This window comes from Vombatus ursinus, unplaced genomic scaffold, assembly GCF_900497805.2.
Source record: "Vombatus ursinus unplaced genomic scaffold, bare-nosed wombat genome assembly UNPS02014833.1, whole genome shotgun sequence".
Taxonomy (NCBI): Eukaryota; Metazoa; Chordata; class Mammalia; order Diprotodontia; family Vombatidae; genus Vombatus; species Vombatus ursinus.
Window position 1 is genome coordinate 10,508,999 of NW_020954611.1, and position 22,831 is coordinate 10,531,829.

General features: G+C 38.5%; 1 protein-coding gene across 1 annotated transcript in view; it reads left to right on the plus strand.

Moving 5' to 3' along the window:
• The first annotated feature begins 1,019 nt into the window (after positions 1-1,019).
• PLCE1 (phospholipase C epsilon 1) overlaps positions 1,020-22,831 on the plus strand; it is a 166,756-nt gene continuing 144,944 nt past the window's right edge. Inside the window, exon 1 of the mRNA XM_027839818.1 lies at positions 1,020-2,579. Coding sequence (XP_027695619.1) covers positions 1,368-2,579 — 1,212 coding nt within the window. The 5' untranslated portion in view covers positions 1,020-1,367. The remainder of the gene's footprint in view (positions 2,580-22,831) is intronic.

Genomic DNA, 22,831 nt, shown 5'->3' on the forward strand with positions numbered 1-22,831 from the left:
CACACTGTCAGAGGGGCCTATGACACAAAAAATGCTATCATGATCCTGCTGTCTCTCATTCGTGTTAGGGTATGCTGGTATCCACAACAAATTCCCATCAGAACATACTTTTGCCTTTTTTTGACCCTTGGCAAGTAGGTGGCTCAGTGAATGGAGTCTTGGGCCTGGAGTCAAGAGGACCCGAGTTCAAATTTGGCTTCAGACACTTACTGCCTATGTGACCTTGGGCAAGTTACTTAACCTATTTGCCTCAGTTTCCTCGTCTGCAAAATGATGATTATAGTAACGCTTTGTTCTGAGGATCAAATGGGATAATAATTGAAAAGTGTTTAGCACATTGCCTGGTACATAGTAAGTGTTATATAAGTGTTAGCTTTTATTAGCTATTATTGTTCAATATGTGTGTGAAAGTCTACTTGTGCTTGGGAGTGGGTGAGAGATTGTGTTTGTGTTTGAGAGAGGATGTATAACTAATGCAAATTAAGTGAAAGGGGAAATAAAAAGGAGCATGAGGGATAAAATATAAAGGCAGGAAGACAAAAAAGTTCACATTTGTATCCATAGAAATTTAGGACAGATAAAATTTATGTTATTAAAATACCAGAACATATATTAGCTTGAGTAAATGAAATAATCACAGCCCTTAATGTTACTTCCATAGACAAAGAAAGCTAAATTAAATAAGACTAAATCCAATTATTTTTATAGAACATATTTATCCATAAAAATTTAGAATTTTATAACTATTGTACTATTAATAACATCTTACTGATATTGTAGATATAATTATTCCAAAATGAGGTTCATATTGTAAATGAAATCCATAACTATGTTGGTTAGTATTATTTTTAAAAAGTAAATACATTTCTGATTATTAAAATTAGATCTAATAACTTGGCATTGTTTTCAATGATTTTAAAATTATTTTTAAGAATCTAGTTTGTAGCATAGTATAATATTTTCTTTTTCTTTTTTTTTTCCCCTTGCAGGAAACTCCTGAATTGGCTACCGAAGTGAAATGCAGCTAAATGATGGAGCAGCTATTCCAGAATGCCCCCTCGGCTAAAAATTAAATAAAATAATTCCATTACACCTCATAGAATAGACAGGGGGTGGAAAATTACTGTTTTTGTAAGAGTAAACTACAAAATTACTATACTTAACAAAAGTCTCCTGGAAAAAACATTTCATGTTACTAAGTTACTGAAGGAATAACCTCTTTTTGACCTATTGCAACTGTGTGAAGAGAATAATCGCTATATTAAAACAGGACTTATATATGTTAGATTATTTTTCTAGCAAATTGTTATTTCATAGAAATCATGATATGATCATTAGAGAGAGAAAACCCCCAACAACTGAAGTCCATGTATGTCAAGATGACCTCTGAAGAAATGGTAGCTTCTGTTCTTGTTCCTGTGACACAGAAGGAAGTGATAGCTGCTCGCTCAGCTACAGATGAAAGCAGTGAAAATGCCTCGGACATCAGTGTTATAAAAAGACATGTTAATAAACCAAACAAAGAAACTCCTCTTACTCTCTCATGCCTAAACATATTTAGAGAAGAACACATTGAAAGTTCATTGGCCAAGACTGTCTCAGTCTCGAGTAAAGACGCAATGAATGATGCGAATAGCCATGAAAACTTTGGGGAGAGAAGTGTACCAGATTCAGTGGAATATATTAACATTAACTGTAACAATATGCCTAATAACTGTCAGAGTTCACATAGCCAGTTGTCTAAATCATGTGAATCTGTATCAGAAGAAAACCTGTGTTTGGATACTGGAATTTCATCTTCACTGGAAAGAAACATGTTTTCTGGAATTAAACTGGAAGTAGATGAACCTTCAGGAGAAGCAAATCCTATAAGAAGTCAATCAGCAATTATTCAAACTAGCAGAGGTCATACGGATAACATGGCTATATTTCATTTTCATTACGCAGTTGAGAGAAATGTATCAAAGACTTTTTGTACCATATCTGATGGCTTAATTTTAGATGATTGTGGCAACTGTGTACAACTACCAGATATTGGAAATGATCAAAAGGGCAATTACTCAGCATATACTTGTAGTTTAATGGAACTGGCAGATGACTGTGACAATAAGAATGGACTGAAGAGATGTGATAACTATGATACCCTAAGTGATAAATATTTATGCTTAGAAAGATCTTGCCAGAAGGTTAAAATGGTATGTTCAAATAAAAGCTTCTGTGGTGATAATTTTCCTGGAAGAATGCCCACCAAGGCCTTTTTGAGTCATTTGGAAGATTGTACTGATCATTTTGAAGAAGACGTGGAGGAGGATTTTTTTAAAAACAAAAGGGAGCGGTCCACTTTGTTAATTAGAAGATTTTGCAAAAATGATAAGGAAGTTAAAAAATCTGTTTATACTGGAACCAGAGCAATTATGAGAACCCTGCCTTCTGGGCACATAGGGCCTGGAGCTTGGAGTTATGTTGAACAGAAAAGAAATCATGACATTAAGAACTTTAAGAGTTCAACAGAGCGTATAGCAAGAGTACAGATTAGGCAAGATGTGAATGTCTGTCTTAGAAAATCCCATTGGTATTTGGTAAGACTTCAATTTTTCTTTTGAAAAATTTGTTTAATTTTATTCTTTTTCCTGTATCAATCTCCTTTTACTTAATTGCCAAAAAGCTTCAAACTTACATAAGTCATAACTTGTTATTGGTGGACTAACACAGTGTAGTCTTCAATTAATTTAACATAGTGCTGACTGCCTAAAATTTTGAAAAGAATGTAATAATTTAAATGATCCCTAGAGGGCTTCTGAAAGATGGAGGAGTTGTTCCTTTACAATTCACAGTTGACAGTTTGAGTTGGATCAGCATTGCAAGATAATTTATAAATATACATATGTATATGTACACATATGTATTTTGTTATAGGGGTTGGAGGAGTATTTTTGTAGATGACAGAAGAGTAATAGAGACTGGCTGTCCAAGTGCAGGAGTGGAATGGAGGACATTGGTGAGGGTAAAGATTGTCACTTTCTCATGTCTGTTTTTTCTCAGTCTCCTAGCTATAGAAACGAGCACCCTATGATTAAAAAAGCAAAAATATTATTATATACCTTTCATTTTGTCCATTTAGAAGTCACTTTTCATGGTCTCTAATGGAAGCTTGAGTTTGAAGGAGATGTTACTGCTTTCTTGTGTCCATTGGAAGCTTGTACACCTTTTCTCTTTGTCTCCTTTCAAAAGATCCTAAAAACTCCCCATATATAGGAAAAAGACAAACCCTCAATTCCTGATCTTGTGTTAGCTTCCTCTCTTCCTAGGTTGAAAAGACCACTTCCAGGTTCTTTGTGGCTAATCCAAGCCATGCCATGTTATTATACTAGTTGAAGACCTCTGGTCTGTATTCTAGTTGGTTAGTATCCTTTTTAATAGTGTCACTCAGAAGTGGATTTAGTACTTCAGATGTGGTGTGAGCAGTACCTATAAAACGGGACTTTTTACCTTTCCTGCTGTAGAAGTTATACATTGAGTGGAAAGGGCTTAGATTTTGAGTCCGTGACCCTGGTTTTGAATTTTGGATTTGCCACTTGTATTCCTTTTAAAACACCCTCTGGGCCTCCATTTCCTTATCTGTAAAATGAATGAATTAGACTGAATGATTTCTAAGGTCCGTTCTAAGCAAGTAACCTTCCTTTCTACTTCATAGCATTTGTAAGGATCAAAAGAAACTACATACACACACACACACCTATATGAAAGTGCCTTGAAAACTATGTATTGCCATTCAAATGGTAGCTGTGTGTATATTGTTAAGTAAATTGTGATAAGGCACTCACTCTTTAGAAAGAAGGAAGTTTAATTGGATTTCAGTTTTCTCCTGAAGGTGTTGTGGAATTCAGAGGGGAAATAGTAAAAATAGTTGACAACTCCAGATACAGAATTTTTAATGCCAAAAGGCCCAGAAGGCTTTGTCATCTTTGAGGTTTGTTTTAAAGAATTTAGTTTTGTGTTGATAATTTGGCCATAGTAGATCGTAGTTTATTTTTAGGAAGTTGATTCATGGCATTAGCATTATTATTTCTGTTTTGACAAGACAGTAGTCTAAGATATTTCTGAGATGTATTCCAGAATCAGAATAGCAAGTGAAGTTGCAAGAGGGGTGACTGAAGTTCATGGACCCGTCCTGGGGATTTCTTAGTTTCATAGGGCAGAGCTTGGAGCAATGGGTGTGAGGTGTGGTCTTTTAAAAATATTTATTGATATTTTTTGTTTTTTAAATTCTCTCTGTGCCCCTTTCCCTCTTCCAGACAGTCATCCATATAAAAATGTTTTTAAAGAAAAATAGGAAGAGAAAACAATCAACACAACCAATCAATACATAGGAAAAGTCTGAAAGTATATGCAATGCTCCACACCCTTGGACTTTCTACCTCAGCAAAGAAGTGGGGTAGATCTTCTCACATCTCTTATTTGGCTTCATGCTTGTTCTTTATAATTTTGCAGTACAGGCACACCTCACTTTATTGCACTTTGCTTTATTGTGATTTGCAGATTTTTTTTTTTAACAAATTGAAGGTTTGTGGCAACCTTAAGTCAAGCAAGTCTATCAGCGCCATTTTTCTAACAGCATACGTTCATATGTGTCTCCATGTTACATTTTGGTAATTCTTTTAATATTTCAAGCTTTTTCATTATTATATCTGTTATGGTGATCTGTGATCAGTGATCTTTGATGTTACTATTGTAATTATTTTAGGGAGCCACAAATGGCCTCCATATAAGATGGTAAGCTTAATCGATAAATGTGTGTTCTGACTGCTCCATTCCCCTGACTGCTCCTCTGTTCTTTCTTCTCTCCCCCTCTTCTTGGGCCTCCCTATTCTCTGAGACACAACAATATTGAAATTAGGCCAGTTAATAACCCTATAATGGTTCTAAGTGTTCAAGTAAAAGGAAGAATCGGTTGATGTGGTGGATTTCATTGTTGTCTTAATAAATAATTGCCACAGCTACCCCAGCCTCCAGCAACCACCACCTTGATCAGTCAGCATCCATCAACACTGAGGCCAGACCCTCCACTAACAAAAAGATTATAACTCGCTGAAGGCTCAGATGGTGGTTAACAATTCTTAGTAATAATGTATTTTTTTCCAGTCAAGGAAGAAAGGAAATAGGTATTTATTAAGCACCTACTATGTGCCAAGTACTGTGCCAAGCACTTTACAAATATCATCTCATTTGGTCCTCACCAAAACCCTGAGTTAAGTGCTATTATTATCCCAATTTTACAGATGAGGAAACTGAAGCAGAGAGGTGACTTGCACAGATCAAAGGGAGATACAGTGTCATGTGCAAGGACAGCAAATAGAACAGTATAGTTAGATTGCTGAGTGCATGGGAGGAAATAATATGTAAGAAAACCAGAAAGGTGATATAATCAGACCTGTGCTTTGGGGAAATCACCTCATACCACTTTCTCCCTTGCTTCTTCTACCTTCTGGTACTTAGAGAGACTTAGTTTCCTCTGGATGGTACTTAGTGTATTCCTGGCCATCTTTTCCAGGGACAACTCCATTTTCTTTTTTTTTCTTTTTTTCTTAATTTATTTTGATTTATCAGTAATCACTTCCATATGCTTTTGAGTTTAAAGTTTTTCTCCCCCTTCCTCTCCACCACCCTCCCCAAGACAGCACACAATCTGATATAGGCTATACATTTACATTGGTATTAAACATATTTTCACATTAGTGATGTTGTAAGTAGAAATTAAAACCAATAGGAGGAACCATCAGAAAGAGGAAACAAAACTCAACAGAAGGGAAAAAAAATAACAATTTGGCTTCCATAGTTTTTTCTTTGGGTGTGGATAGCATTTTCCATCACAAGGCCTCTGGAGATGTCTTAGATTCTTGTATTACCAGGAAAGGTTAAGTTTATCAATATTAGTCATCACACAGCGTGGCTGTTATTGTGTACAACGTTCCCTTGGTTCTGCTCACTTCACTCAGCATCAGACCATACAAGTCTTTCCAGGTTTTTCTGAAGTCAGCCTGTTCATCATTCCTTAGAGCACAATAGTATTCCATCACATTCATATACCATAACTTGCTCAGCCATTCCCCAATTGATGGGCATCCTCTCAATTTCCAATTCTTTGCCACCACAAACAGAGCTGCTATGAATATTTTTGTACATGTAGGTCCTTTTCCCATTTGACAACTCCATTTTCAATCAGATCCTGACTCACTGCTCATGGTGAGAGAGTAAAAATATTTCTTGCTCTTCATGGACGCTACAGTTTCTTCCTTTACTACCATCATTCAGCAATCCTTTGTCCTCTGAGTCATGCAATCCATGACTCAATCTAGATTTTTGTAGCCATCGTCTACTGAGCTCTGCATTATTTTCCTTTCTTTCTCAAAGGATCTAGTGCCTGGCTCATAGTATCCCTTTCCACCCCAGCTCCTACCTTCACAAAAGGGATTTCAACATCCAGTATTGATATTCTCTTAAATACCCTTAACTTCTAGTTACTCAATATACTTAACTCCTATAACCTACTTCTCTACTCTACCTCAGCCACACACAGGGATAGTCACTCCCTTGATCTTGCCACCATCAACCAACCATTCCATGTTCAAGAGCTTTGAAATGCTTTCATCTGATGAAAACATTTTTATCCTTCCATCTTGCCCTGTACCTCATTTAGGGGCATTCTAGTAAATGTTTACCAACTGAATCTCTGGAAAAAACAAATACACACGACATACTTTTAAATTTAATCTGCATTAACACTTTCCCCATCACTTTCTTAAGCCTAGAAAATCAACAACAACAACAGCAACAAAAATAAATCAAGCTCTGATTTGTAGTATTTGCATTTTTCTGAAGAGTAAATGTTAACACCGAAAATTTAACAGTTATCTCTTGTGAGCCTGTTCCATTTGGCTTTAGCATACCTTACCCCTTACAACTCCTAAACTGAATCCTCTTCTTCACCATGATCTCTAATTCTTCCATCCCTCAGTACTTTCTCTCTATTCTCTCTACATTCTTTTCTCTTCCTAATCTTGATCTCTGAACAAACCAGTTCAACTCTAAGTGTTTTTTATTCTTGGTTCTCTTGTTCTCTTTTCTTATAACTTATCACATCTTGCCAAATGTCAACCCTGGATTACTCCTACCCTCTGCCACCATTACTCCTGTGTACATGCTACTGAATGGAAGGAGAGGGACACAAAACTGTTGACTTCAACTGGATTCTCAATGTACCAAGGCAATTCTTTTCAGCCTTATTTAATTCTCTAACACACAACAACTGCTAATCTAAACTATCTCTTCTCTCCTCAAGCCTCCTATACATACTTCTTCCTTTCTCCTCTCAGCTCAAAATATTTCCTCATTCTTCAGCAAAAAAGAAAAAATTGAGTCCATTCACTAAGAGCTCTTTTTTCCCCCTCCTTTGTCTCTTACCTCTCTAACATTAGTCTCTACTATGAGGCAGATAGATGGCTCAGTGGATAGAGTGCTGGGCTTGGAGTCAGGAATATCTAAGTTCAGATCCAGCCTAGTACACTAGCTGTGTACAACCCCGTCCTCCCTACATGAAAAGAGAACAGGACCTAAAACAGAGCCTTGAGGTATGCCTGAAGTTAGTATGTTTGACATGGATAATGAACAACAAAAGAAACTGAGGACGGGTTAGGGTTAGCACAGTGTCATGTCTATCCAGATAGGAGAGGGACTATAGTGGAGAAGGTGGTAGCAATAATGTATTTTTAAATTAAGGTATGTACATTGTTGTTGTTTTTTTACTTAATACTATTGCGCACTTCATAGACTACAGTATAGTGTAAACATAAATTTTACCTGCACCGAGAAACCAAAAAATTTGTATGACTTACTTTATTGCAATATTCACTTTATTGTGGTGATTTGGAACTGAACCCACAATATCTCCGAGGTATGCCTGAATTCACTTTTGATTGCTTTGTCATTGTTATTTTCATTTACATTGCTGTAATTATTGTGTATATTTTTCTTGACTACTTACTTCACTTTGCTTCAGATCATGTAACTCCTTCCATGTTCTGTATTCATCATATTTGTCATTTCTTAGAGTATAGTAATATTTCATTATATTGATGTATCACAATCTGTTTAACCTTTGCTCAATCAATAGGTTTGTTTTCTGTTCTTTCCTACCACACAAAAGGTGGTAGCAAAGCCCCAAAGTGCCATTATAAATATTTTAGTGTGTATGGGGACTTTCTTCTTATCATTGACCAACCTCCTTAGGGTATAAGCTTGGCTTCACTGGAGGTCTTTCTGCAAAAACTTGATGACTGTTTGCTGGGCAAATTTTAGAAAGTATTATTGTTTAGGAATTAGTTGGAGTAGGTAGTCTTTGAAATCTCTTCCAACTCTGAGATTCAATGATTCTGACTTTCAATTAATATGTCCTTGGGGTGGAGCCAAGATGGTGGAGTTAAAGCAGTGACCTGCTTGAGCGCTCCCCCAAACCTATCCAAATACCTGTAAAAAATGTCTCTAATGAGCAGCTGGGTGGCACAGTAGATAGAGTACTGGCCCTGAAATCAGGACGACCTGAGTTCAAATCCGGCCTCAGACCAAACATTTGACACTCACTAGCTGGGTGACCCTGGGCAAGTCACTTAACCCCAATTGCCTTAAAAAAAAAGTCTCTAAACAAATTTTAGAGCAGCAGAATCCACAAAAAGACAGAGTGAAACAGATTTCCAGCCCAAGACAACCTATATGATTGATTGGAAAGGTCTATTGCGCCAGGCTGGGAGAGGAGCACAGTTCAGCGTGGCCATGCAGGCAAAGACCAGGCCTCAGCAAGCCTGGAGCAGGCCTCTGGGGACTGAGTCATGGGCAGCTGTGGTGGTTTCTAGACTTCTCAACACACAGACACTAAAGACAGCTTAGAAGGTCAGTAGGAAAGGTCTGTCGTACCAAGGTAAGAGAGGAGCTCAGTCTGGCCCCAGTCCCGGTGCACCCCGCTGGGGCAGCGGCTGCTTCTGGAGCTCAGCCCACAGACGAAGGGGGTATCAAGAAGCTGATCGGGGGGGATTGCAGGGGTCTCTTTGCTGGTGCTCAGACAGGATTCTCTTGTTTTGCCTGTGCTTAGCTAAATTTGGGTCATAGTTCTGGGTGGTGGCCCTGGGGCGAGGAGGAGTGCTGGCATTGTAGAGTTTGTGATGGTGGTGGAGAGGAAATCCTTACAATTCCAAGGCAGAAAAGAGTACTTGTGGTCGCTCATAGACCAGAGCACAGGCCAGGAAAGGAGTAAACACCTCGCCTTTGATTGTACTACTTTGGAAGAACTGAAAATTTACAGGTCCCTGGAAGTATCTCTGAAAACAGCTTCACAAAACCCCTGAAGCTCGGGACAGTACGTTCTCCACACTGGAAGCAGACCCCTACCTTAACAAAGAGTTTAAAAGTCAAATAATTGGCTGGGATCATGAGCAAACAGGGCAAAAAGAGTTAGACCATAGAATCTTACTTTGGTGGCAAAGAAGATCAAAACATACAACCAGAAGAAGACAACAACGTCAAAGCTCCTACATCCAAAGCCTCCAAGTAAAATATGAATGAGTCCTAGGCCATGGAAGAGCTCAAAAAGAATTTTGAGAAGCAAGTAAGAGAAGTAGAGAAAAAATTGGGAAGAGAAATAAGAGTGATGCAAGAAAATCATGAAAAACAAGTCAACAGCTTGCTAAAGGAGACCCAAAAAATACTGAAGAAAATAACACCTTAAAAAATAGTTTAACCCAAATGGCAGAAGAGGCCCAAAAAGCCAATGAGGAGAAGAATGCCTTAAAAACCAGAATTGGCCAAATGGAAAAGGAAGTCCAAAATCTCACTGAAGAAAATACTTCCTTAAAAATTAGAATGGAGCAATTGGAAGCTAGTGACTTTATGAGAAATCAAGACACTGTAAAACAAAACCTCTTTTGGTTTTGAAAAAAACATGAAAAAATAGAAGACAATGTGAAATATCTCATTGGAAAAACAACTGACCTGGAAAATAGATCCAGGAGAGACAATTTAAAAATTATTGGACTACCTGAAAGCCATGATCACAAAAAGAGCCTCGACATCATCTTTCAAGAAATTATCAAGGAAAACTGCCCTGATATTCTAGAACCAGAGGGTAAAATAGAAATTGAAAGAATCCATTGATCACCTCCTGAAAGAGATCCCTAAAGGAAAACCCCTAGTAATATTATAGCCAAGTTCCAGAGTTTCCAGAAGCAGCTAGAAAGAAACAATTCAAGTGTTATGGAAACACAATCAGGATAACACAAGATTTAGCAGCTTCTACATTAAGAGATTGGAGGGCTTGGAATATGATATTCCGGAGGGCAAAGGAGATAGGATTACAACCAAGAATCACCTACCCAGCAAAACTGAGTATAATCCTTCAGGGGAAAAAATGGACATTCAATGAAATAGAAGACTTTCAAGCATTCTTGATGAAAAGACCAGAGCTGAATAGAAGATTTGACTTTCAAATACAAGACTCAAGGGAAGCATGAAAATGTAAACAAGAAAGATTTATAAGGGACTTATTAAAGTTGAACTGTTTATATTCCTACATGGAAAGATGATATTTGTAACTCATGAGATCTTTGTCAGTATTAGGGTAGTTGGAGGGAATATAGATAGATGGATAGGTAGATAGATAGATAGATACATAGATGGCACAAGGTGACTTGAAGACGAAGGGGTGATATCTAAAAAATAAAATTAAGGGATGAGAGAGGATTATACTAGGAGAAGGAGAAAGGGAGAGGTAGAATGGGGTAAATTATCTCACATAAAACAGACAAGAAAAAGCTTTTTACAGTCGAGGGGAAGTGGGGGAAGATGAGAGGGAATGAGTGAAAATTATTCTCATCAGATTTGGCTTAAGGAGGGAATAACATACACACTCAGTTGCGTATGGAAATCTATCTTACCCTACAGGAAAATGGGGGGGAAAGGAATAAGGGAGAGTAATAGAAGGGAAGACAGATTGGGGGAGGGGATAATCAGAACCAAACACTTCTGAGGAGGGACAGGGTCAAAAGAGAGAATAGAATAAATGGGAGGTGGGATAGGATGAAGGGAAATATAGGTAGTTTTTCACATGACTACTATGGCAGTGTTTTGCATGACTAAACGTGTATAACCTGTATTAAGTTGCTTGTCATCTCAGTGAGGGTGGGTGGGGAGGGAGAAAGGGAGAGAATTTGGAACCCAAAGCTTTAAAAACAAGTGTAAAAAATTATTTTTATATGCAACTGGGAAATAAGATATACAGGCAATGGGGTATAAAAATCTATCCTGCCCTGCAGGAAAATAGAAGGGGAAGGGGATAAGAGAAGGGAAGTGATAGAAGGGAGGGCAGATTAGGGGAAGGGGTATTCAGAATGCACACCATCTTGGGGTGGGGGGAGGGGGGAGGGGCGAGATGGGGAGAAAATTTGGAACTCAAAGTCTTGTGGAAATGAATGTTGAAAACTAAAAATAAATTAATTTTTAAAAAATAAAATTATGTGTTCTAGTGGGATTTTTTTGTCTTAGAATCTGAGCTCATTGAATATTGGAAAAGTTGAGAATCAGTGAGTAAAAACTATCTAGGTATCTTTGTTCCTTTGTTTGAGAGAAATAATACGTACTTTGTCACTTCACTGTTAAGTTTTACTTCCAGCCCTGTCGCTAATTGTGTGACTTTGGGTAAATCATTTAATCTCCTTTTTATATTTTAGTTTCTTAATTTATCAAGTAAGCATAATGTGTTTCCTATTTCAGGGATGTTGTGATGGAGAAGAAAAATACAAAAAAAATTGTAATATGTTATATAGCATTGTAAGAATTTATCGTTATTTTGTAATTACTTTCTATGCCAGGGGTTTTTAAATCATTTTTGTATCATGGATCCCTTTGGTGGCCTGATGAAGTCTCTGTGTCTTCTCAGAATAATGTTTTCAATACATAAATTTAAATACATAGGATTACAAAGGTATTTAATTGTGTTAAATAAAATAAAGTTTGTAGAATCTAAGTTAAGTACTTCTGCTTTATACTAATAGTCAAAATGTAATATCAAATTACAAAACTATTAGTATTACTACTAAGTTGATAGAGGCATAGGCATCAAATTTAGGGATGAAATCAGCATAACCTTTTGTGTTGGTTGCCCTGTTTTGTTCTTGGTTACTTATTGATGGCAGACAGTAACATACTTCCATCTGTAAAGGGAGAGACTTGTGGCCTTCATCTGCTTGAAAATATCCCTTTGCCTTTCTCTGGAGGTTAGAATCAGGGAACAGGAAATAAAGGAGTCAGAGCGCTTAGAACTTTCCTGCTACCTAATAATTAGAATAGTCAGAGAAAAATGATTCTAGAGTGGGCCATGTTTTAGCATTGGTGGGTCTTGGGCACGGTTTAAACTAGCTGCTTGCCTTCTTGCAGATGACGCAAGGTGTTTGATAGTTGTTGGAGTCAGGATTCCAGGTTAGAATGATCCACTAAATTTCATAAGGTGAGCTTTAGTAGTAGTAAATATAAAGTCTTACATGTGGATTCAAGAAAATAGGTTTACAAATAGAAGATTGGGAAGATGTGGCTAGATAATAGCTAATCTGGAAAATATCTGGGAATTTTCATGTTTCTCTTGATGAGCTTGTGTTCAATATGAGTAAGTGGTGTAATGTATCAGCCAAAAATTTATGCAGTCTGAGGCTTAATTAAGAGAAGTGCATAGTGTTTAGTTCAAGGTGCTACATTTCAGAAAGAACATTGACAAGCTAGAGATTATCCACAAAAGTGAAGGGCCTTGAAACCATACTCTATGAGGAACAGTTAAAAACCCTGAGGAAGTTTAGCCTGAAGAAGAAAAGGCCTAGGAGGGGAATGAGAGCTGTCATCAGGTATTTGAAGGGCTGTTGTATGGAAGGGGACTTAGAAATACAGTAGAATATAAGCTCTTTGAGGACAGGGATTGTTTTGTCTTTGTGTTTGTCTCTTCAGTGCCTCGCACATGGTAGTTGTAAAGGCTTGTTGGACTAAATTGTTAACTATCAGAGGACAATACAAGTTAGTGGTGCCTGGAAGTTACAGACAGTCAGATTTAGATTCGATGTAAGGAAAAATCTCTTCTGTGTTATTGTAATCAGAACTCCCCATAAATGGAACAAGCTACATTAGAAGGATTCCCCCTCCCTGGTGGGCTTTGAGTGAAGGCTGATTTGGATCATAGATTAGTGACCTTGAGAATAAGGTGATGGATGTAGTAGGTCTAGATTTGATGTTAAGAAGACCGAAATTCAAATACTGTCCTATCCTTGGGCAAGTCACTTGACCTCTCTCCTGCTTACTTTCCTCATCTGTAAGACAGGGATAATATCTACTTCATAGGATCAAAAAAGGTAACATTGTGGGGGCAGCTAGATGGCACAGTGGATAGGACACTGGCCGTATAGTCAGGAGGACCTGAGTTCAAATCCGGCCTCAGACACATAATACTAACTGTGTGGCTCTGGGCAAGTCACTTAATCCCAATTGTCTCAAAAAAAAAAGAGATAACATCGTAACACACATTATAAACCTTACTGTATAAATGCTAGCTAGCTGGAGCTAGTGGAGCAGCTAGATGGTGCAGTGAATAGAGCACTAAGCCTAGAGTCAGAAAGCCTCCTCTATCTTAGTTCAAATCTGCCCTCAGAGACTCTGGGCAAGTCACTTATCTTTGTTTGCCTCAGTTTCCAGTCAAATGAGCTGGAGAAGGAAATGTCACACCACTCCAGTATATCTGCCAAGAAAACCCCAAACGGGGTCACAGAGAGTCAGACACAACTGGAACAACTCAACAACAAGCTAGAACTGGAAGGGAATTTAGAGGCCTTCTGGTCCAACTTCCTCAATTTACAAAGAAACCCAAGACCCAGGGGGATTAAGTAACTTACCCAGGATCACACAGGTACTGTTAGAGGTAGGATTTGAAATCAGGCCTCTGACTCCAAAAGCAGTGTTCTTTACATTATAACATAATAGCTACTTGGGCAAGGGGGAATGAGTGTCATATGATAGATTTTTGTATAGATATTGTGACTATGCTTGCTCTTGTGGCAACTCCTTCTTCGTACCGCTCTGGTTCCTAAATGACAAGGCTATAATACTTGTGAGCCTTGTGTAGTCGCAATTTTTGTCTCCCAGCCTGTGCTTATTGAATTTAAATCATTTACTTAGGCAAATACTTTGTGCACAGGATTACTCTGGGTATGTAAAGCCACATTAGAATTAATGATATAATCTAGTTGTAACGAATAAATGTATTATTGGATCAGCTCCTATTTATAATCATAGCAGTAATTAAGAATCAATCAATTTATCAACAATTATCTTGTTCCTGGAACAGCTAGGAAGCAAATATCACTGGATCAAAGAGTACATGATGGGGAGTAAGGTGTAAAAAGACTGGAAAGGTAGGAACAGGCTAGGTCATGAAGGGGTTTGAATGCCAAAGAGAGCATTTTATATTTGATCCTGGAGGCGATAGGGAGCCACTGGAGTTAATTGATTTGGAAGAGGATATATGACGTGAACTGACCTAAGTTTTAGGAAAATCACTTTAGTAGCTGAATAGAAGATGTGGGAAGTGGGGACAGACTTGAGGCAGGCAGACCCACCAGCAGGCCATTGCAGTAATCCAAGAGTGAGGTGATGAGAGCCTGTACCAGAGAGGTAACAAGTGTCAGAGGAGGGAAGGGAATGTATTTGAGAGATATTCCAATGCTGAAATCAGTGAAATTGACAGGCCTTGGCAACAGATTGGATATGGGGAGGTAAGAGATAGTGAGGAGTCCAGGATGACTCCTAGGTTGTGAGCCTGAGGGACTAGGAGGATGGTGTTATCCTCTACAATAATAGGGAAGGGAGGAGGAGGAGAGGGTTTAGGGGGAAAGATAATGAGTCCTGTTTTGGACATATTTAGTGTGAGAGTTTACTGGACATCCAGTTTGAGATATCAAAAGGCAGTTGGAGATGTTAGATTGTAGGTCAACAGAGAATTTGGGACTGGATAGTAGATTTAAGAATCTTCAGCATAGAGATGGTAATTAAAACCATGGGAGCTGATGAGATCACTTAGTGAAATGATATAGAAGGAGAAGAGAAGAGGACCCAGGACAGAATCCTGAGGGACACCTGAAGTTAGAGGGCATCATCTGGATGAGAAACCAGCAAAAGAGACTGAGAAGAAACAGTCAGAAAGGTAGGAGGAGAACCAGGATACCAAGAGAGAGAAGAGAATATCATTGTTGATCAACAGTGTCAAAAAATGCAGAAAGATCAAGGAGAATGAGGATTAAGAGAATACCATTGGATTTGGCAACTGAGAGATTTTTGGAGAGAGCAGTTTAAGTGGTATAATAAGGTCAGAAGCTGGATTGTCAGGGCTAAACAAGAAAATAAGAGGAGAGAAAGTCCATGGAAGCATATATTACAGATGGCCTTTGTGAGGAGTTTAGCTACAAAGAGCAGAAGATGTAGGACAATAGCTAACAGAGATGGAAGGATCAAGTGAGAGCTTTTTTCATGGGGGAGACATGGGCATGTTTGTCTGCAGTAGGGAATGAGCCAGTAGACAGGGAGAAACTGGAAATAAGTGATACAGTGGGATGACACGAGGGGCAGTCTGTTGGAGGAGACAGGATGGAATGAGATTGCTAGAGGAGTTAGCCTCTCCTCTGGTTAAGAAGTAAAGCCACCTGAACATGTGAGACGGGTAAAAGGAGGAGATGGTGGCCAGAGGTATCTGAGTGATAGGAGATGATCAAGAGGGGAGAAGTGGGAGTTTACGGAAAATGGCCTCATTTTTTTTCTGTAACATGAAGCAAGGACTTCAGCTGAGAGGGTGGAAGGAAGGGGCGTCATGGAAAATTTGAGGAGGGATGAAAAGGTTTGGAAGAGCTACTGTGGAGAGTGGGATAGTGAGCTGATAAAGGAGGTATAAGGATTGCCTGGCAACAGTGAGGGCCCAGTTGGGGTTATACAACATAAATTTGTAGTGGACCCATTTAGAATGATTGTGTGATTTTCTTCATCAGCATGTATGTAGGAGTGAAGGCAGTAAATTGTTTAGTGATCCAGGTCTGCGACTTGGCAGAGAGGAATTGGTGATACAATAAGAGAGTTAACCATTCAAGAGAGGACAGTAGAGAGTTGAATTGGTTTACCAAGGGTAAGGTCAAGATAGGGAAAAGAGGAGACTATAACTGGTGCAGGAGAGATAACTTGAGAATTTAGGGGTGAAGTGATTGGTGGTCCTGGTGTGGGCAGAGTGGGATTTTGTAAGGGAAAGGAGGGGGAGAGGTGAAAAGACAGTACATTATTGTTGAGTAAGGGAGTCTCAGAATTCTTGAACATGGAGGTGGTACATTTGTGTGTAAATGGCAGATTCAAGAGTATGACCATCTTTGTGTGTGGCTGAGGTGAGGTAGAGGAGTAGGTCATGGGAGATGATTAGATTGAGGACCTGGGTGATTAGGGTATTTAAGGGACAGTCAGTTTGCATGTGGAAGTCCCTAAGTATAGGGCAGAAGTTGGGGAAGAGAAAAAAAAAAGACGTTGGGGAGGAGACCAAAATTGTGAGCCGTATACCAAAGTCATTGAGGAAAGAAGAGCTGTGACCTAGGGGTCTATTGACAGCAGCTACCGAGATTTTGATAGGGTGGTAGATATGAATAGCACAAACCTCAAAAGAAGTGAGGTTTGTTGAATGATGGAGATAAGGCGAGAACCAGGAAGTGGCAATTCATTGAAGGGAGCATTCTAATTCCCCCTCCTTGACCGAAGAAAATGAGTGAAGGTGCAGCCTGCACTAGAAAGGGAGGATAGGGAGCCTATATCATCTGAAGGGAGCCGGATTTCAGTAAGAACTAGTAACTGGAAGAAGTGGGAGAGGGAAAGATTTAGAAAGTAGGAAAGTTTGTTGCATATGAAACAGGTATCAGAGGGCACAGTGGAAGAGCTAGGTGGTGTTTGTTTGAGTGTTTAGGAAACCTGTACAGTATACCAGCGTCATCCCAGGAAACTGAATTGTTTCCATATGAATTGTCTCAGGAAGATTCTGAAGATCACCTAGCAGGATAAGATACCAGACACTGAGGTCCTTTCTTGAGCTAAAATGCCAAGCATTCAAACTCAACTGGAAAGAGCGCAACCTCAATGGACTGGCCATGTTGTTTGAATGCCAAATGTATGCTTGCCAAAAAGGACTTACACAGGGCAAGTGTTCACATGGTAGTCAGAAAAAGTGATATAAGGACACTCTCAAGGTCTCTCTTAAGAACTTTGGAATTAATTGTGTGAGATGAGAAACACTGGTACGGGACCGACCAGCATGGCATACCCTCATCAGAAAAGGTGCTGTGCTCCATGAGCAAAGCTGAATTGAAGTAGCTCAAAAGAAATAGGAGATGAGCAAATTTAGAGAATCCACCCCAGACATTGACAGGCACTATTTGTGTCTGACCTGTGGTAGAGCATTCTGAGCTCATATTAGTCTGATCAGCTACAGTTGGACACACTGTAACTTGACGCTAATATAGTGATGTCATTTTGGTCCTATTTGAGAATGAAAGACAACAACCACTAGGGTAGGAGAGTTGAATTGAGTGGGACTCACCATCTTCATCATTTAAAAGCACTTAAAAGTCGTTAGTCTAGTCTGCCATGTAGTAGTAACGGGTCATTTTTTTTTTAACAAAGGTTATTTGTATACAACCTCATATGCTAATTTGTGTTGTCATATCTATTATTAGTGATTTTTTTCTTTTCGAGTCTACCTTACAACATGGAACCTGTTAGTTACAAACCATCATTTTTCAACGTCTCTTCAAATCTCCCTGCCACTTGCTCCCATTTATTTAGAGGCAGTGAGGTACAGTGGAAAGAGGACTAAATTTGGGGTGACAAGAGTAGGATTTGTTCCCATTTTACAGATGACAAAAATGAAGTTCAGAAAGCTTAATTGATTTAATTTCTTGGCATGGTGTTGGTAGTTGATCGTATTTTAAACCATCTGATTTCAAATGAATAAGAATAGCTATATGTGAGATTCTATGTACCTTGAAATAAAGTAGGTTCCACTCATGTCTACCTTGTGTTGCTGCTCATATTCCTTCCTCCTAATTGCAGAGAAATCAGTTTTATATATGCACTTTGTTTACTAGTCCCTCTGCTTCTGCTAAAACTGTCTGTTGCAAATGGATGTAGAAATAGCATTCATCTAGTCAAATAGTAATACAGTCAGTTTCTGGGGTTTTTGCTGCCTTAAATGTTGCTATTCTGAATATTCAACAATTCCTAATTAAGGTCTGCATTTTATTTTATTTGACTTTTATGTGCTTATTCAGTTTTTGCTGGTAACTGAACAGAAAGTATCAAGTCCCTTTCTACCTTTCTAATCTACTTATATTCTACTCCCCTCCAAGTACTCCAAATGATCTAGTCACACTGACTTTCTTGCTGAATATATTCCATCTCCCACCTCCTTTGCTTTTTACTGACTTTCCCCTGTGTCTAAAATGCCCTCCCTCCTCACCTCCACCTCCTGGTTTTTCTGAACTCCTTTGAGACTCAACTCAAATCTCACCTTCTACAAGAGGCCTTTCCCACTGCCCCCACCACCACCTGCCCCAACTGCTAGTGCCTTACCTCTGAGATTACTAACACTTTACCCTGTATACATACATTGTATGTACATGGTTGTTTGCCCAATTAGAATATGCGCTACTTGAGGGCAGAGATAGTGTTTAGTTTTGTTTTCTTGTTTAACCATTTTTAATTTTTTTTCTTTTTGGGGGGGGGGGCTAGGCAATGGGGTTAAGTGACTTGCCCAGGGTCACACAACTAGTAAGTGTTATGTGTCTGAGGCCGGATTTGAACTCTGGTCCTCCTGAATCCAGGGCCGGTGCTCTGTTCGCTGCGCCACCTAGCTACCCTTAACCATTTTTTACATTACTAACGCTTAACACAGTACCTGGAACATGATAAGTACTTATTAATACATGTGTTTTGACTGAAGGAGACTTTTTGACTGATGGATGGCTGAGGAACTTGTCTCACACCTTACTGAGAAAACAAGAGTCATTCGCCAAAAGCTTCCTTCTTTTTACTTTCTTTACATCTCAGAACCCTTTGACGTTATCTCCCATTCTCTTCTACTTTACTTCAGTTCTAATGATGAAGTGGCCTTTCTCCTGGCCAAAGGCAATCCCTCTACATGAACCTCTGATCTCATTCCCTCTCACACCTTTCAGCAGATTACGCACATAACCATCTCCTTTCTCTAATTTTCAGCTGCTTATTGGACGGTTACAGATGAGTGTCTTGTAAAGATCTCAAACTTAGCATGTCCGAAAACAGAACTTGTTGTTTCTTTCCCTCAAACCTGCCTTTCTTCTGACCTCTCCTGTTTCTGTCAAGGGCACCACCATCCTTCCAGTCACCCAGGTTGATTCCACCTTCGTAGTATCTCTTTCATCCATCCCCTTTTTTTCTGCTCACACATTTGCCACCTTAATTGAGGACCCCCTCATATTTCATCTACACTATTGCTATAGTCCCCCTGCTTCCAGTCTCTCCCCTCTTCAGTCCATCCTCCACATACCTGTCAAAGTAATATTCCTAAAGCACAAGTCTGACTTTGTCACCCCCTACTCAATAAACACCACTGGCTCCCTATTGCCTTGGCATTTTAATCCCCAACCTAGCTCCAGCCTTCCTTTTACATACCTTTTAACATCCTCTATGTTCCATGTTACTCCTCACTCGTAGAAATAACAGTTTCTGCAAGTGATAGGCTGTTATTCCATGGTAGGAATTTCCTATATCCCTGATTTTGTGCAGTTTATTATTAACGTTTGTTTTCTCTCCCCTCATTTCCTGTGAAATCTCCCTGGGTCCATACCCTCCCATTCTTCTATTTGTCAGTTGCCCCCAGGAGTTCTGATTCTTCTCCTGAGGCAGAAGAGTGGTTTTTCAAAGCACTAAATCCCTACAGATTATACCCATTGTAATGTCCCCATCTTCCTTTATAGAATATCTTTCTTAGTTTCCTCGTCTACCAGGTCCCTTCCAGATCTAACATTCTATGCCTTTGTATTTTCTTGACCCTAAACCTCCTGGACCAAAAATGAAATTGTGTCTGGAAGATATTGGAAATTACACAGGTATTCATACACAAATATACTTTCTGTTGGCAGGGTGTCCAAAGTGTACTTGCTGGCAAAAGTTTAGTTAAACCAAATTTGAAGTTGGAACAATCTCCCTAACTCGAATATCATTATTTGTTCTGCCAACTACTGTTTGTTGTCAGTCAGTTTTAAACAAACGCTCAGGGAAAACTCAACTCTTGCTTCATTTTCCCTCCCCAGCACTTCATAACAGTAGCTATGGTATTTGGCGGAGACAATGAAACCTTTCTCTCTTTCCCCCTACTAGTCAACCATGGTGAGGTGATTGGAGTACTGTAGTGCTTTCCTACAGACTCTGAGAGAAGATTTAACTACAGCCTTCTCCATGGACCTCATGAACATGGTTAAGGGGGCCTAGGAATTCTAGTTGATAAGCAATATTTTAGTATTGTTCAAATCACATTTTTAAAACAATATGTATATTCTCTCCACCAAAGCAAAATATAAATCCTCAGTAAATAGTTTTTTGAGTTTCTTTGACCCTAAAAACTCCTCAGTTTGTGGGAAGCTTTCCTGGTGAGGAGTCTTTATTAACCTAGGTAGAACTGTCATAGATAAGGTCACACATCCAGGCCACCTCTGGGTATGTACCCAATGCCTTTGCTGTTTGATAGCTTGTGGCAGACTTTTCACTTTATTTAGCTTTCAAATATCCAAAGTCACTTCAGAGCCATGGCATCATGGCTGAGCAGAATTGGCATCAGAACAGGATTTTAGTGGATGGTGAAAGACGCTTTCAAAGTTCATTCACTTGATTTCCTAATTTATTCATATTAGGTTGTGAGTGAAAAATTGTGAGTAGCCAGTTTTAAATTCTCAGCATATTGATTATCTACAGGAAAGCTATGAAGTATTTCCAGAATCCCTCAATTAAAATTGAACTTCCATTTAGCCCTCCAATAGCACTTTGCATCTTTCCTGGCACTTATTTTACGTTATACTTATTTGTATGTGCCATGTCTCATCACCCATATTGTAACCACATGAGGGCACGAAGCATATTTTATTTATCTTTGTATCTTCCTTGTGTCTAATATAGTAGTTTTAGTATAACAGGTTGTTTATTACATATCTGCTGACTTGAATTGTTGAGACTCCTCAATAAATTCCATATTTACCTTTCCCTATCTACTGTTTTTCCTGCAAGAACATCTCCTGCTTTCCTTACTACCTTTTGGTTGTTTTTTTTTTTTTGTGCTTCTTTGCTGGGTTTTCTCAGCTGCCTTGTGTAATCAGTGTCTTCTCCTTAGTTTGTATTCCTCTCTATTGTCCTGGCCAAATCATCTGGATGTTGTTGCAAAGGATAGAATATGAAACTGACTAATTAGAAGTGGGAAATGTCCTAATGTTTTTATTTAGGACGGTCAGTCGGTCCCTATCCTTATCGCTTTCATTTAGGAAGCATTGAACCTGACTGGACAGGTGAGCTGGGAGAACAGGGCTGGCCAGTATATGGCCAGGATTAAAAATCACATGAGCCTCTCTGTAGTCTTAGAATGGGACAAATTACATTTACATTCCAAAAACCCAAGACAATTAACAGAGAAGTTGGTGAAGGTAATAAGTGACTTTAGTAAAGGGTTATTATGGGTTATCATAATATTTTTTTAAAAAATCACCTGCATCCTATACAATAGCTGCAGAATGCAAAAAAAATTTTAGGCATTCATATATCATGACATACAAAAAGACTTATGCAAAGACAACTTGAAAATTATTTTGACAGAAATCAAGGAAGAACTAAATAAATGGAGAGATAGCCCTCATTCGTAGGTAAATTGAGAAATATTGTAAGAAATATGGATTATTCTCAAACTACTTTTTATAGATTTAATGTAATAATGTCAATGTTATATAGTGAATTAACTAGTAAGTTAGTCTAACCTATTTATTTATTTGTACTTTTATTTATTTGCATGTAGCTTTTAATCAACAAATATGATGAGATTCTTACATTCTCTATACGTCTCAGACTTTAAATCAGTGATCTGATGTGAAAAAACTACTTGCTAAAACCTGCCCATCATATTAGGATTGGGTCAAGTCTTATTTCCTTTTAAAAATATATTTTTTCTATTAACTTAACACACACAAATATAAACATCTTAATAATCAAAGAACAGAAAAAAGGTATGTATGAACCTGTGAATTTCTGTTACGAAGTTTTAAAAAATATATTCCATATTTAACATCACAGTAACAGAATTGCTCTTTATATCTTTAAATGTTTCATTGACCTTTTTTTTTTTGCATGACTATCACAACCACCCAAACCCACTTTTCACAGTTTCCTTCTGTCCCACCCCCTTAAAATAAAAGCCCTCTCTTGTACCAAACATAGCGGAAGAAAACAAATTCACACATTGGCCATGTCTGAAAGTAGACGTATCTCACTTTACATTTCTAGTCTATTACCTCTCTAACAAGAGATAGGAATTGTGCATTGCATTCCTTTTCATCATTAATCTCTTTGTATATACGGTTCTCATTTCACTTTATAGTAGTATATATAGGTCTTCTCAGGTTTTTCTAATTCCATCCTATTCATTATTTCTTTTGGCACTCTT